This window comes from Oculina patagonica, chromosome 2, assembly GCF_052425735.1.
Source record: "Oculina patagonica isolate OP01 chromosome 2, crgOcupat, whole genome shotgun sequence".
Taxonomy (NCBI): Eukaryota; Metazoa; Cnidaria; class Anthozoa; order Scleractinia; family Oculinidae; genus Oculina; species Oculina patagonica.
The window spans coordinates 14,803,132-14,817,301 of NC_135759.1; the positions used below are offsets into that span (position 1 = coordinate 14,803,132).

Consider the following 14,170-nt stretch of genomic DNA (forward strand, 5'->3'; position numbering starts at 1 on the left):
CGGTGAGCTTTTTTCTTTTTCGAGAAAGGAATTTCCAAGCTATTTCTGTGATTCTTTGTTTTTATAATCGAGGCGTGGATGCGGTCTATTCACCGTGTTTTATACAATACAAAGCCATGTTAATTGCTGTAATAAAATGTGAAAAAAGGTTCGAGTTATCGGGAGTTGAGAACAAATTACGGTTATGACTAGAAATTAGGAAAACTTGTTTACTATTCACACAGTCGGCATCTTAAACCATTTTAAAAAGTATAGAAAAGCCGAGTGGTAATGGAACAACACATTTCTAAATCAATGTATAAATCAGAACGTAACGTTACGTGAAACAACTAACTGACAAAACAAAGCAAAACAGCAGAAAAAGTCCAGGTACTGCGAACTCTCCTGGTTCCAAAGTTAACAACGTCGGGCTACGCCACAGAGGTTATGCGATTTACATTTTTGAAAGATAGTTAATGAAAATCGGTAACAACCTCCACAAACAAACTTAACGTCTGTAGCACGTCAATGACGTGACACAGTTAAGATCCGAAGTTAACAGGCGTTTTGGGGGCCGCTCTGACTCGTGTACGTTTTTATTTCAAAACAAATTCTTGGACTACAGTACACTGCTTGTTTCGACTTGTCACGCATTGACAGACATGGTTCGAGTTATCAAGGGTAAAAGATAGAAAAAATGCCCTTAGTCCAAGCATTTTAGCGAATAAAAGTGGTCAACCTATCACTAATTGCAACAGAAAGTTTCTCTACGGTTTTATAACCAGAAATATATCCTCTACAATATATCAAAAGTCTAGAACAATCTAAGGAGAACAAGGGGAGAAAAATATATTATTTATATGGATACCCTGATGCTGAACATGAAAACGAGGCTATATAAACAGTTATCTTTTACAGGCTGTTACATAAATCAGAACGTTAGGAAAACCTTGTAATTATCTTTATTGATTGAAAACTATTGTCTTAACATTTTGAGACCGTTTAAAAATAATAACCGCAGACCAGTAGTTACTGCAGGCTCAATTCAATATGGCCGCCTCCACGTGGGATTTGCTGTGTACAGGTGAGTCCTTTTATTACTTGTTTTGACTTGCTTTTCAATGTTTTAAATATTGATTGGTGATTTGAATAGAATGTTAAGCACAATAAAACACACATTTGCAAATTAAATAACTTTTTCGCAGAGAAAATTAGAATTATATTTTTGGTTTCACTACAGTGTATGTAAGTTCGTAAGCTTGTTAGCAGTTTAAATACAACAATTTTCTGCACTTATAATGATATAAATTGTAAGCATCATGTGAATTTGAATCGTTTATTCTTCTAATTCATGAAATGTGATGACTATTGGCCAGGACAAGCTGTATAATAGCCCTATTTCGCAGTTAACTTATCATATTAAGATAACAATAGAGACAATGTAGGCACTTCAGTTCGGGCTCAAGCCACAAAACACCATATTTTTTCCTGAGTTCGTGAAACTATTTTAGTATAAAAATGGTTTTAAAATGTACAAGAACTACAATTATTTTAGTTTACATTGTTTATATGCTGTGCAAGATTGTAATTGCAACAATAATTTGGTTATAACAGGTATTTTAAACTTATAAATGTACAAAAGAAGTGATTGAAGTGAAGTATTTTGGTGACCTATAAGTATATTTTTTACTTAAAAACGTAGGTAAATTTGATAAAGCAAATTTATGACGGCAAGAACAGACTCGGATTTCAAATTCAGTGTTGTAACTAGACTTGCTGAAGCATTATTAGTTCAATCAATCTTGGAATATTTATGATTTCAGATAATCTTAAACACAATCTGTGATGGATGGAAAACCCAATTGCATAATCTGTAAAGAGCCACTCGACCAAGGGCCTGACTCCGCTATAGTTACGCTAGGAGAGAAAGGCAGTGCAAGTGTTAACAGAGCAAGTTTAGAGCGTAATGATAGTACTATCTGCACCGTACCTGGGCAACAAGTTCACCAATATTGCCGCAAAATCCATTGCAACCCTAACAAAATAGCCCAAGCTAAAAGAGAGGCCGCCCAAACCCCAGACACGAGTATTTCCCACTCCAAACGCCGTTCAGCGGAAAAGAGCTTCAGTTTCAGCGGTGATTGCTTTTTTTGTGGAACGCCTGTCAATGTTGGGGAGCAAGGGAATAAAAAAGAGGTATTTAATGTAACAACCCTAGACATTAAGGATACTATATTGGCGACATGTTGTGAAAGACAAGATGCATGGAGTGACATTGTACAGGCCAGAATTATGCATGTACATGATTTACCTTCCGCTGATGCAGTGTATCATCAGACATGTAGTGTCAATTTCCGCACAGGGAAGCAAATTCCAAAGAAGTTTGTGACTGATGAACCTACGCACAAGAAGAAAAAAGTTGGCCGTCCGCAAGATGAGGAAAGAACGGATGCGTTCCTGCGAGTAGCAAGGTTTCTTCAAGAAAATGACGATGAGCAGATTAGTGTGAGTGACCTTATTGACTTAATGAATGATTTTATGGCGGACTCGGAAAGCACAGCGTATGGCCATACACACATGAAGGCAAAGATCAAGGAGCACTTTGGTGATCAAATAATAATCACTGAATTAAATGGAAGGGCTAATGTAGTCACGTTCAGGAGCACAGCAGAGACTGTTCTTCAAGAATTTCATGCTCATCAAAAGGATCATCCTGAACAGGAAAAACAATACATCATAGAAACTGCTGCCAAGCTCATTAAGAATGACATCAAGTTAGTAGACACTTCAAATGAGCACTATCCCACCGTAAATGAAATTGAAACTGAAGAGAAATGCCTCAACTTCCTTCCTGCCTCTCTCAAGCTTTTTTTAGAAGGGATCCTGGCAGGAAAAGATGTCGGCCTTAAATTGGCATCTATTGGACAAGCCATGATGCAAGCAGCCCGCCCTCGAGTTCTACTTGCACCACTTCAGGTTGGAGTGGCTGTACAGCTTCATCATCATTTTGCATCACGTTTCCTTGTTGACTCCCTCCACCGCCATGGATTTTGTTGTTCATATCAAGAAGTGCAGAAGTTTGGACAAAATGCAGCTGTAAATCAAGGAACTGATATTCCCAGCCATACTTCCGAGTTTGTTCAATATGTTGCAGATAATGTTGATCACAACATAAGAACCTTGGACGGCAACGATACGTTCCATGGCATGGGGATCATAGCCGCTGCTACCCCTGGAACAACGCAGAGCCAACTTGTTCCAAGGAGACGAGTTAATGCAGAAGATATTTCCACAGCAGGATGCATCCAAATACAGCACCAGGGCTTAGCAAGCCAGGAAATAGAGATCAAGTACAATGACATAGTCATCCAGAAAGCCCGCGATCCAACAGCCAATCTTGATATTCTATGGAAGACGTCACTCTTATTTGGTTTCTCTAGACCAGCTTGGTCTGGTATGATGCAGTTTGTTCATCGTGGTAACCACCCAGGTCAGTCCTCTGTGACATTCCTCCCAATGATTGACATGAGTTCAAGTGACCCTACTTGCATCTTCTCCACATTGAAGTTTGTAACTGAACATGCACGCAAGCATAACGTAACACCAATTATTACTTTTGATCAACCACTGTGGTGGAAGGCTTTGACAATCATTATGTCTGAACCTCTGGGAAGTGACCTTCGTGAAATAGTCCTGCGTCTTGGTGGATTCCATACTGAGATGAGTTTTCTCGGCTGCATTGGCAATCTCATGGCAGGATCTGGATTAAAAGAGCTTTTAGAGATGATTTATGCACCAAACGCAGTGGAGCACATCTTTACTGGTAAAGCTATCGCTCGAGCAGTGCGTGCACATCTTCTTGTAGATGCAGCTCTTAACACACTCTTGCTATCCAAAGCTCTTACAGTTCCCATTCCAGGAATGCAAGATACACCAAATGAGTCAGCGGCAGCTGAAGATGAAGATGAAGATGAAGATGTTGCATCAAACACGCCATCTACTGCAGATCCCAGACAGAATCCTGACCTTCAGGAAGCTCGTGCCCTGTATGATGAGTTAATGAACAAAAAAAAGTCAGCAGAAGAAATCAGTGCAGCTGATGTTCTAGACAGGATAAAAGGCCATCTCCAACAACAGAGGGATTTCATGAAGGACGACCGCACAGCATCGCTCTGGCTGCAGTATATGGATATGGTAGACATCCTTCGCATGTTCATAAAGGCTGAGCGAACCGGTAATTGGAGACTCCATCTACAAGCTTTGTCAGAGATGCTTCCCTATCTGGCTGCCTCAGGGCACAATCTGTATGCTAAAAGTGCCAGATTGTACTTGCAATCAATGAACAGCCTTGAGAGTGAACATCCAGATGTATACAGGAAATTTGAAGCTGGGTTCCATGTAGTTAGAAGAAGCAACCGCATGTGGGCAGGACTCTCGACAGATCTTGTGATTGAGCAAGTGCTAATGAGAAGCGTTAAGACAAGTGGTGGTCTTACAAGAGGACGTGGGATGACGGAAAGACAGCGACTAACTTGGTTGCTCTCCATGCCTGCCTGTGCTGAGATGAATCGTGTCATGTTGGACCTCACAGGTGTAAGTTACAGCACAGGAGAACAGAACAAGGATATGACCAAGTCTAGGCAAGCCCGCGACATGAAGGACACCCAGAGTTTGCTCTTTTCTCTAGCAGAAAGAAACCCTTTCACACCTCATCAAGATCTGATGAACATCATGAATGGCGTCCATGCTGACAGTTCCGTGAATGTGGAAAATGCTAAGGAGATTGGACAGACCATCTTAGAATCCATGACAGGAAAATCAGCTGTGGAATTCAAGTTTAAAAGAAGTAATCAGGTCATCACACTTAGCACAAAGTCATCTGTTAAAATTGATGGAGAGAAGATCCAGGTGGATCCGCAGCTGTTGTTTCAGCGTCTAATAATTGCCAGTAAATCACTGGATGACATGGAAGCCATGTTCCAGCATGAGCTATGCAGCTATCCAACAGCTCTGTTTGATTCCTCGTTCATGCTGCTTCAGCCACAAAAGCCAGTACTAGCAGATGCTATCTGGGCCAAGCTTCCTTCCGATCCTGCTGGGCCAACCGGTGAAGTCCAATATGTGTTGGATGGTGGTGCGCTTCTTCATCGCATCCCGTGGCCACGCGGATTCCCTACATATAGGGACATCTGTGATTTGTACTGCAACTACGTGACTCGGAAGTATGGTGCGGCAATTGTTGTCTTTGATGGTTACACTAGCAGTTCCACAAAGGATATGACACAGCAGAGGCGAGCAGGAGGGAAAACAGGGACAACCGTCACATTTTCTGATGATATGAAAGTTACCATGAAGAAAGATCAGTTCCTGTCAAATTCAAGCAACAAGCAATCCTTCATCAATATGCTGAGCAGCTATCTGCAGAAGAGAAATTGCCAAACACATCACTCCCAAGCAGATGCTGATCTCCTCATAGTACAGACATCTGTGGAAAGCGCAAGAAGGATAAACACCGTGCTTGTCGGGGATGACACCGATCTTCTTATCCTATTGTGCTATCACACGGAATTGGATGCATTTGAGTTATTCTTTCAGCCGGAGCCAAAGGCCAATTCGATAAAACGGCGGGTCTGGAACATGAAAGTGGTGAAGGAGACGCTTGGTGAAGAGGTATGCAGCAACATGTTGTTCATCCATGCAATCCTTGGATCTGATACCACTTCTCGCCTCTATGGTATTGGTAAGGGCGTCTCACTGAAGAAGTTCTTCGCCAGCCAGCATTTTCGAGATCAAGCACAAGTGTTCAACAACACATCTGCCTCCAAGAAGGATGTTGTCGCAGCGGGTGAAAAGGCACTGGTTTGTGTTTACAATGGCAAGTCTGACGAAGGACTGGATTCTCTTCGATACCGACGGTACTGCGAAAAGGTAGCCACCAACACTTCGCAAGTTCAGCCACAGAGCTTACCTCCTACATCAGCAGCAGCGAGATATCACAGCCTACGTGTGTACATTCAAGTCCAACAGTGGAAGGGGGTTGGAGAAACCATGTCAGCAGAAGAATGGGGATGGAAGGTCAGTGAAAGATTACTTCTTCCTATCATGACACACTTACCTCCAGCACCTCAAGCCCTCCTTCAAATTGTGAGATGCAACTGCTCCACAGACTGCAGCAGCCTTAGATGTACCTGCAGAAAACACAACCTAGAGTGTTCAGCTGCTTGTGGTCAGTGTAGAGGCTCAGGTTGCACCAACTCTGTCCAGCCGGATGACTGTGAAAGTGAAGTTGATGACGATGATGATGATGTTTGATTCATGCATCCTTCCCAATTGACACTGTCTGCTAAGGTGTCTAGATTATAGCTTTACTTTATTTCAATTAAGCCGGTGATGTTTCCATCAATGAAAAGTAAATGAGGAAAGTTGTTTTGTATTTAGTCTTGTTGTCATGCTGATTTTTAAAGGCTTATTTGTAAAATTAGAAAAGTACTAGGCAAAAGGATTATAATTCGTGATTCATTTGTCCTACCCAGTTGAATTAGAACTTGTGAGGATGTCTGGATCATTATCTTTCTTGTTTGAATGACATTAGTAAATTTGCGATAAAAGAAATACATCTAAGAGTAGGTTATTGTATGTAGCCTTGTTTTCATGCTGTACCAATAGCGGTATGATGTATAAGTAAAAAATTAAGTCACTTCCCCTTCGTAGATTTTTCTAGACTTTTGATATGTTGATCGGGACACTTTTCTGAGATGGATAGTGAAGAAATAAATTCTGTTGCAATTTGTGATGGGTCTTATCAATATATTGACTGGACTACCTGAAGGTAAACAAAAATTGGTTCGAGTTAGCGGGAGGTTCGAGTTATCGGGGTTCGCGAGTAACCGAGGGTAAAATTACAGTAAATGTGTGACGGAAATCCAGGGGAAATCGAGTTTGGTTTGAGTTTGCGAGGGTTCGAGTTATCAGGAGTTGACTGTACCAGAGTCTCCTTTCACGATACATTTGTATGGCGGGTCGCTGGGTTCGGAAGGTTCGGACGCCCATTGTCTGAAAAGGTCTGGTAAGATAAGATAAGAACTTTAATAGTCAGCTCCTCACAGGGCTTTTCAGTAACTATTTATAGTTACTGAAATAAATTCTAATACTAAATTCTAATATTTACAAATAAAATTGAAATTAAATTAAATACATTGTAATGATTAAAATTTTTAAAGAAGATGATTCCTAAGGTTTGCTTTACATGTAAAAGAGTTTAGAGATTTGACGTTTCTGATTTGATTTTCAAGGCAGTTCCAGAGGTTTACGACTCTAAAGGTGAATGTTCTTTAGCCTGCTGCGGTCCTGAACAGCGGAATTTGTAAGCTCTGGTGCTCAGTGGCGGGTTTCTCGTCCATGAACATCAGACCTTTTACAAAACTTGTTGCTTTTAAGCTGGGTGTTAAATTATTTAAACATTTTTACGTTAATACTGATTCTCTAAATCTCCATTATTCCGCGGAATAATATAGCATATGACCCGCTTGTAAAGAATTTGTACTTGCGTTGTACTGGCGTTTCGTAAACCTTTCGCCTGTATTCCACTCTTTTTTAGTTTTCAGACTAGAACAAATGGCAGAGCGCGACTTAAGTGTCATGGTCAGAAAAAATCAAAGAAATCAAAGAAATATTGGCCACAGCCAAAAACTCATACTTTGTCAGTTTGAGGGCCTAGGTATGTAACTGAAAGATATGAAGTTAGTTTTTCGAAATATTCAAATTTACGGCAGAAAACCACGAATAACGGTAATCGTACCGGAAGCTCAAATTTCACTTCTCGACAATCCGAAATTTCACGCTTTTCAGCTTCTTGCTACCCAGACGTTTCAACCGCTGTAAACCTTTCCTTACCTTAGTTGCATAGATTGACTCTTCCTTTATTGAAATATAGTTAGTATTTTTATCTCTGATTATTTCTGAGCCAGCTGAGCCTCGATTAAGTAGACACATTTTTCTCATTTAGGAAAAAGGCTAAAATAATCCAAATTCAGTGAGGAAAAAAGCTGACCGGTAGTGCTTCAAATCTTCTGATATTTTAGCCAAAGAGAGTCCAGTCGTTGAATTTTAGGTTTATGGTTTCAAAAGTGTAGGATCTAGTAGCAGTTTTTAACAAAGCTCGATCAAAGGTCGACAAAATTACAATTCCGCGGCTTTGAAAAGAACAACTGAAACACGTGACACGAAACACGCAATAGAGTAATTTGTATATTTTTTGGGCAAAGACAACACGGTAAAATTAGCTTTGAAGTTTTATACGTTTGAGACTTTAGGAAAATAGTATTTATCCTAAAGATTGCCTACAATAGAAGAAATACCAAAATAACAGCACTTGAACTCTCCCTGATGTTCGTCACGCACGAGCGACTTGGAGCGGCGAATGACAAAAATATTTTCCATTGATTCAAAGTAAGCCATATTCTGAAAAAAGAAAAATCTATTTTCTTTAAACTTTGCCCACAAATCTGTCTTAACTAAAAAACGAAACAGCTTTCATATTTGCAAGTATCGTAAGATATATATTTTTTTTTATTCATTTAGACCACAACCGGCCTATTTTTAGCAATGGGACAAGTGAAAATCGAGTCACCGCTTCAAAAATTTATGCTCTAACTTTAGAAATTGTCTTAACTCTCCTGGAATAAATTGGACCTCTACCTGTATAAAGTACACAATTTTGATTCGTTTAAAAGAAACTATTAATACGAATATTTTTGATTTGAAGTCTACTTGGCCATTGACGCGAACGGCTCAAAAAAATGGCACATTTTCAACGGATCACTGCGCAAAAGTCCAACTACTTCCGCATTACATTTGTTTCCATACCAACTAAAAAGAAGTCAAAGAGTATGGAAATGGAAAAATATGTTGTGGTTTAAGCGAGCTTTTAGTGCAACCAGGCGGCAACTTGGCTTATGTTGCGAACATGTTTTGTTTACATTGCAACAGCGGGCAGTTGCTCAAGCGAAAAGAATTTAGCATAAACAACACAATATTTCGTAAACATTGTAACTTTACAAAACTTTATATCAGTTCACACAATAAAACATCATTTAAAACTCGAAAACCTTAGCAGCTAGCGAGTCAGCAAAAAAAAATACTGTCGCCTACCTACAAGCCGATGAGACAACAAAATTCATTGTCAGGTCCGCCATGGCCATGTTATTGGATTCCACATTTCTTTCTGGTTTTCGTCAACCATAGTATCCGCAGAAAGTTTCAAACGGTAAACATAACACACATAACATAACATTGAACATACCACATGATTGTGATAACTTAAACAAATGAAAGAAAGTTGCGGGCAACACATCCCAAGAAATCAAGCGATCACAACAGATCGGCTTGAACAGTTGATTGAAAGTTGCGTCACGCAATCTAACCTGAATCCAACTGCCTTATGGGCGAACTGAATAATTATTGTCCAAGAATCGGACTGTCCAAAATATGGGCTGTAAATATTTTTGACCGACGTATTTGTTTGATATCTTGTTTTCGACCACTTCCTTCCTACATCTGGATGCTTCCAAATTTGAAATTTTAGGCTCGCTTTTCAAATACAAAAAAACCCGCTTTTTCAAAATAATAAATTGTTCTGAAAAAACGATAAAGGTAAGTAAGAAAGAAATAAAAAGTGGAACAAAAATAGGTCTTTGCAAACCACGCCGCCACGCACTTGTCATCCATACTTTGTTGTTGTTCTCGCGAAGCATTATCAACTTACAAAACAAATGGAGGAGTTGCGCTTTTTGTTTCACACTTCAAAGTATAGAGGAAGTTGCGGCAATCGAAGGGGATAACCGAGCTCGTTCGTCTTGGAGACTGCAATGATCTTATAGCAAACCATTTAATTTCGTGGCATTTCTGTTAGAGCACGAACTAGTTTTTGCAAGAGCAGGTGTATTTGGATTGTCTTCATCAAAGAAAGGCGAAATTATATAAGTCCCAAGCATCGCCATTCTAGTTTTTCATAGGAAATATTCAAAACAGCACGGGCCTTTCTAATATCCCACTCACCGTGGTGATAAAAAAGCCATTAGAAGCAGAGATGTGCTAAATGTGCACATGGCCGACAAGATCAGGTTTCTAAACGTATCTCACATTACGGTAGTATAAGCTTATAGATTTCCTTTAATGGCTGAGTGGAAAATTTTTCTAGGCAAAAATGTCTTGTTCACTTTTTCGTTGGCTATATTTTTAGTGTGGCCAGAAAATGTGCAGGGTTTTTCTATCCTTCTGATAATTTCCACCCTACTTCTTTCTCCGTAAGAAGGAATAGATGATGAGGTCAATTGAGCTCTATTACACCCCCCCCCTCCCCCCTTAACGAACCCGCCCAACCGGGGAATGAAAAAACCCGTCCGCGAATAGGACTGTTTGAGTTTTCTTTTAGCTAAATACGTTTTCAGCTTAATACGTAAGCTTCGTTTCTAATAAACATACCAAAATGGTGCACACGAGGACATATACATCTGTTAAAAATATTTAGAGCCGATATTTTGGACAGTCCGATTCTTGGACAATAATTATTCAGTTCGCCCATAAGGCAGTTGGATTCAGGTTAGATTGCGTGACGCAACTTTCAATCAACTGTTCAAGCCGATCTGTTGTGATCGATTGATTTCTTGGGATGTGTTGCCCGCAACTTTCTTTCATTTGTTTAAGTTATCACAATCATGTGGTATGTTCAATGTTATGTTATGTGTGTTATGTTTACCGTTTGAAACTTTCTGCGGATACTATGGTTGACGAAAACCAGAAAGAAATGTGGAATCCAATAACATGGCCATGGCGGACCTGACAATGAATTTTGTTGTCTCACCGGCTTGCAGGTAGGCGACAGTATTTTTTTTGCTGACTCGCTAGCTGCTAAGGTTTTCGAGTTTTAAATGATGTTTTATTGTGTGAGCGGATATAAAGTTTTGTAAGGTTACAATGTTTACGAAATATTGTGTTGTTTATGCTAAATTGGTTTCGCGTGAGCAACTGCCCGCTGTTGCAATGTAAACAAAACATGTTCGCAACATAAGCCAAGTTGCCGCCTGGTTGCACTAAAAGCTCGCTTAAACCACAACATATTTTTCCATTTCCATACTCTTTGACTTCTTTTTAGTTGGTATGGAAACAAATGTAGTGCGGAAGTAGTTGGACTTTTGCGCAATGACCCGTTGAAAATGTGCAATTTTTTTGAGCCGTTGGCGTCAGATGGCCAAGTACACTTCAAATCAAAAATATTCCGTATTGTTTGTTTCTTTTTAACGAACCAAAATTGCGTGCTTTATACAGATAAATGTCCAATTTATTCCAGGAGAGTTAAGACAATTCCTAAAATTGGAGCATAAATTTTCGAAGCGGTGACTCGACGTTTTTTCCTATTTTCAGTTGTCGCCATTGCTAAAAATAGGCCGGTCGTGGTCCAATTGAATGTAATTCTTAAAAAAAATATTTCTTGCGATATTTGCAAATATGAAAGCTGTTTCGTTTTTTAGTTAAGACAGATTGGTGGGCAAAGTTTAAAGAAAATAGATTTTTCTTATTTCAGAATATGACTTACTTTGAATCAATGGAAAATATTTTTGTCATTCGCCGCTCCAAGTCGCTCGTGCGTGACGAACATCAGGGAGAGTTCAAGTGCTGTTATTTTTGGTATTTCTTCTATTGTAGGCAATCTTTAGGATAAATACTATTTTCCTAAAGTCTCAAACGTATAAAACTTCAAAGCTAATTTTACCGTGTTGTCTTTGCCCAAAAAATATACAAATTACTCTATTGCGTGTTTCGTGTCACGTGTTTCAGTTGTTCTTTTCAAAGCCGCGGAATTGTAATTTTGTCGACCTTTGATCGAGCTTTGTTAAAAACTGCTACTAGATCCTACACTTTTGAAACCATAAACCTAAAATTCAACGACTGGACTCTCTTTGGCTAAAATATCAGAAGATTTGAAGCACTACCGGTCAGCTTTTTTCCTCACTGAATTTGGATTATTTTAGCCTTTTTCCTAAATGAGAAAAATGTGTCTACTTAATCGAGGCTCAGCTGGCTCAGAAATAATCAGAGATAAAAATACTAACTATATTTCAATAAAGGAAGAGTCAATCTATGCAACTAAGGTAAGGAAAGGTTTACAGCGGTTGAAACGTCTGGGTAGCAAGAAGCTGAAAAGCGTGAAATTTCGGATTGTCGAGAAGTGAAATTTGAGCTTCCGGTACGATTACCGTTATTCGTGGTTTTCTGCCGTAAATTTGAATATTTCGAAAAACTAACTTCATATCTTTCAGTTACATACCTAGGCCCTCAAACTGACAAAGTATGAGTTTTTGGCTGTGGCCAAAATTTCTTTGATTTTTTCTGACCATGACACTTAAATGATATCTCATATTGATTTTCGAACCTACTTTTTTAATATTGTTGCCATCTAGTCTAAAACTTAAGTTTGGTGTTGTTCTAAATGGGTATATATTTTCACTTTCTATTTAGCAAATGATTATCAAATCAATATGTCCTAAAACAATTCGAGCAGAGGGTTTCACCCACACAAAAATTCATTCATTACGCCCACTGTACAAGCAATGGGCGTAAAAAAATTGGTGAGTATTGTGAAATATCAGTGTTTTACCACAGTTAGCTGTAAGTGATGACGCGCGCTTATCAACCTGCATTTTGCTTTTTACTATTTTTGTCCATCTTTACCATTCCAAGCATTTGGGGAATCAGCCCGCGCGCGGACTTGCGCGTGCAGCACGCACAAGGTTAAATGACGAAACAGTCGAAATAGAATGTCGTCACAAACGACTGAACTCAATTTGTTCAGAGTCAGTCGACACAGATGGATATAAAGATGAAAAGCGAAAGGTCTGTCCTTTGCAATTTGTTTATTTTCATTTGTCTCTTTATTCCTTTTATTTTAACGAATGCGGTGATGTCGTTTGTGGAGAAAGCTTGTGTGTATGTTCGAAGCGATTTGGAAAAGTTTAATGATATTTACGGAGATAACATGCCCGCCGAGCAGCACATGGATCCCGCATTTATAGAGTACATAAAAGGCGAGAAAACAGTAACAAGGTATGTACTGTCCACAAAGAACAGCAGAGATCGTTGAAAGTCGCCGTTTCAAGAGCACAGCTCAACAAACCAACAGTAAGGAGACCTACAAAGGAAAGAAAAGCACATCAACTAGCAAGCAAAGAAACAAACAAAAGAAGAATGAAAATTCGACCACCTCCAGTGGATGAACTAATCTTAAGAAGCTCCATTGCGGTTTGCAGAACAGAGAATGTTGACCAGAAATTTACAGAAGCTCTTCGGGAAGAAGTTTCTGGCATAAAAGTCGCAAACTATCGAGAACACATCAGCTACGAAAGAGTTAAAAAGAAAAAGCAAGATCCACCACCACTGTCTTTGTATGTTGAATGCTGTGGTACATGCGTTGTTATTCGTGCCGCAGAAAATTCATGAATATGTTCAACGCGCACTGGGAGAGTTCAGTAATTATTACGGAGATAGCATGGCGGACTTGCCTTATACGGAGCCCGCTTTTGTGGCTTATAATAATAATAATAATAATAATAATAATAATAATAATAATAATAATAATAATAATAATAATAATAATAATAATAAAAATAAAGATTTATATAGCGCCATATCCATGGCTAATGGCGCTTTACAATAAAAATGTTATTAAAAAGTGAAATTTACTTAAAATATTTACATCAGTGATAAAAGGAAAAACTAACAAATAAAATAGCTAAGCTGTAAAAATGGAAATAAAAACTAAGAATCATTAAAACCTTTAAATGAAAAACTAACTCATTAACTAACTAACTTAACTAATTAACTAAGTGACTAACTAACTGTCAGACTAAACTATCTAATTTACTGGTTAACTGACTAACTAAAAGTCTAATTATAAAATTTGTTAAAAAGGTATGTCTTTATACAAGTCTTAAAATCTGATAGCGAGCCGCTCTCTCTTATATAGTTCGGGAGAGAGTTCCATAGGCTATAGGTGCTACAAAAGAGAAGTACCTTTGGCCATAGCTTACTAACTTCACAGATGGTATATATTTTTAGTAAGTTTTTAGACGAGGATCGTTAACTCCTGGTTGGTGTATAGGGCTCTAGCATCTCAGTAATATAAATTGGGGCCTGG

At 38.9% G+C, this 14,170-nt stretch overlaps 1 protein-coding gene across 1 annotated transcript; it reads left to right on the plus strand.

The window, feature by feature from the left end:
• Nucleotides 1–689: 689 nt before the first annotated feature.
• LOC144643108 (uncharacterized) lies at nucleotides 690–6,793 on the plus strand. Its single transcript, XM_078502252.1, has one exon. It carries the CDS (start codon nucleotides 1,825–1,827, stop codon nucleotides 6,289–6,291), a length of 4,467 nt encoding a protein of 1,488 aa, XP_078358378.1. The 5' UTR covers nucleotides 690–1,824; the 3' UTR covers nucleotides 6,292–6,793.
• The last annotated feature ends 7,377 nt before the right edge of the window (nucleotides 6,794–14,170 follow it).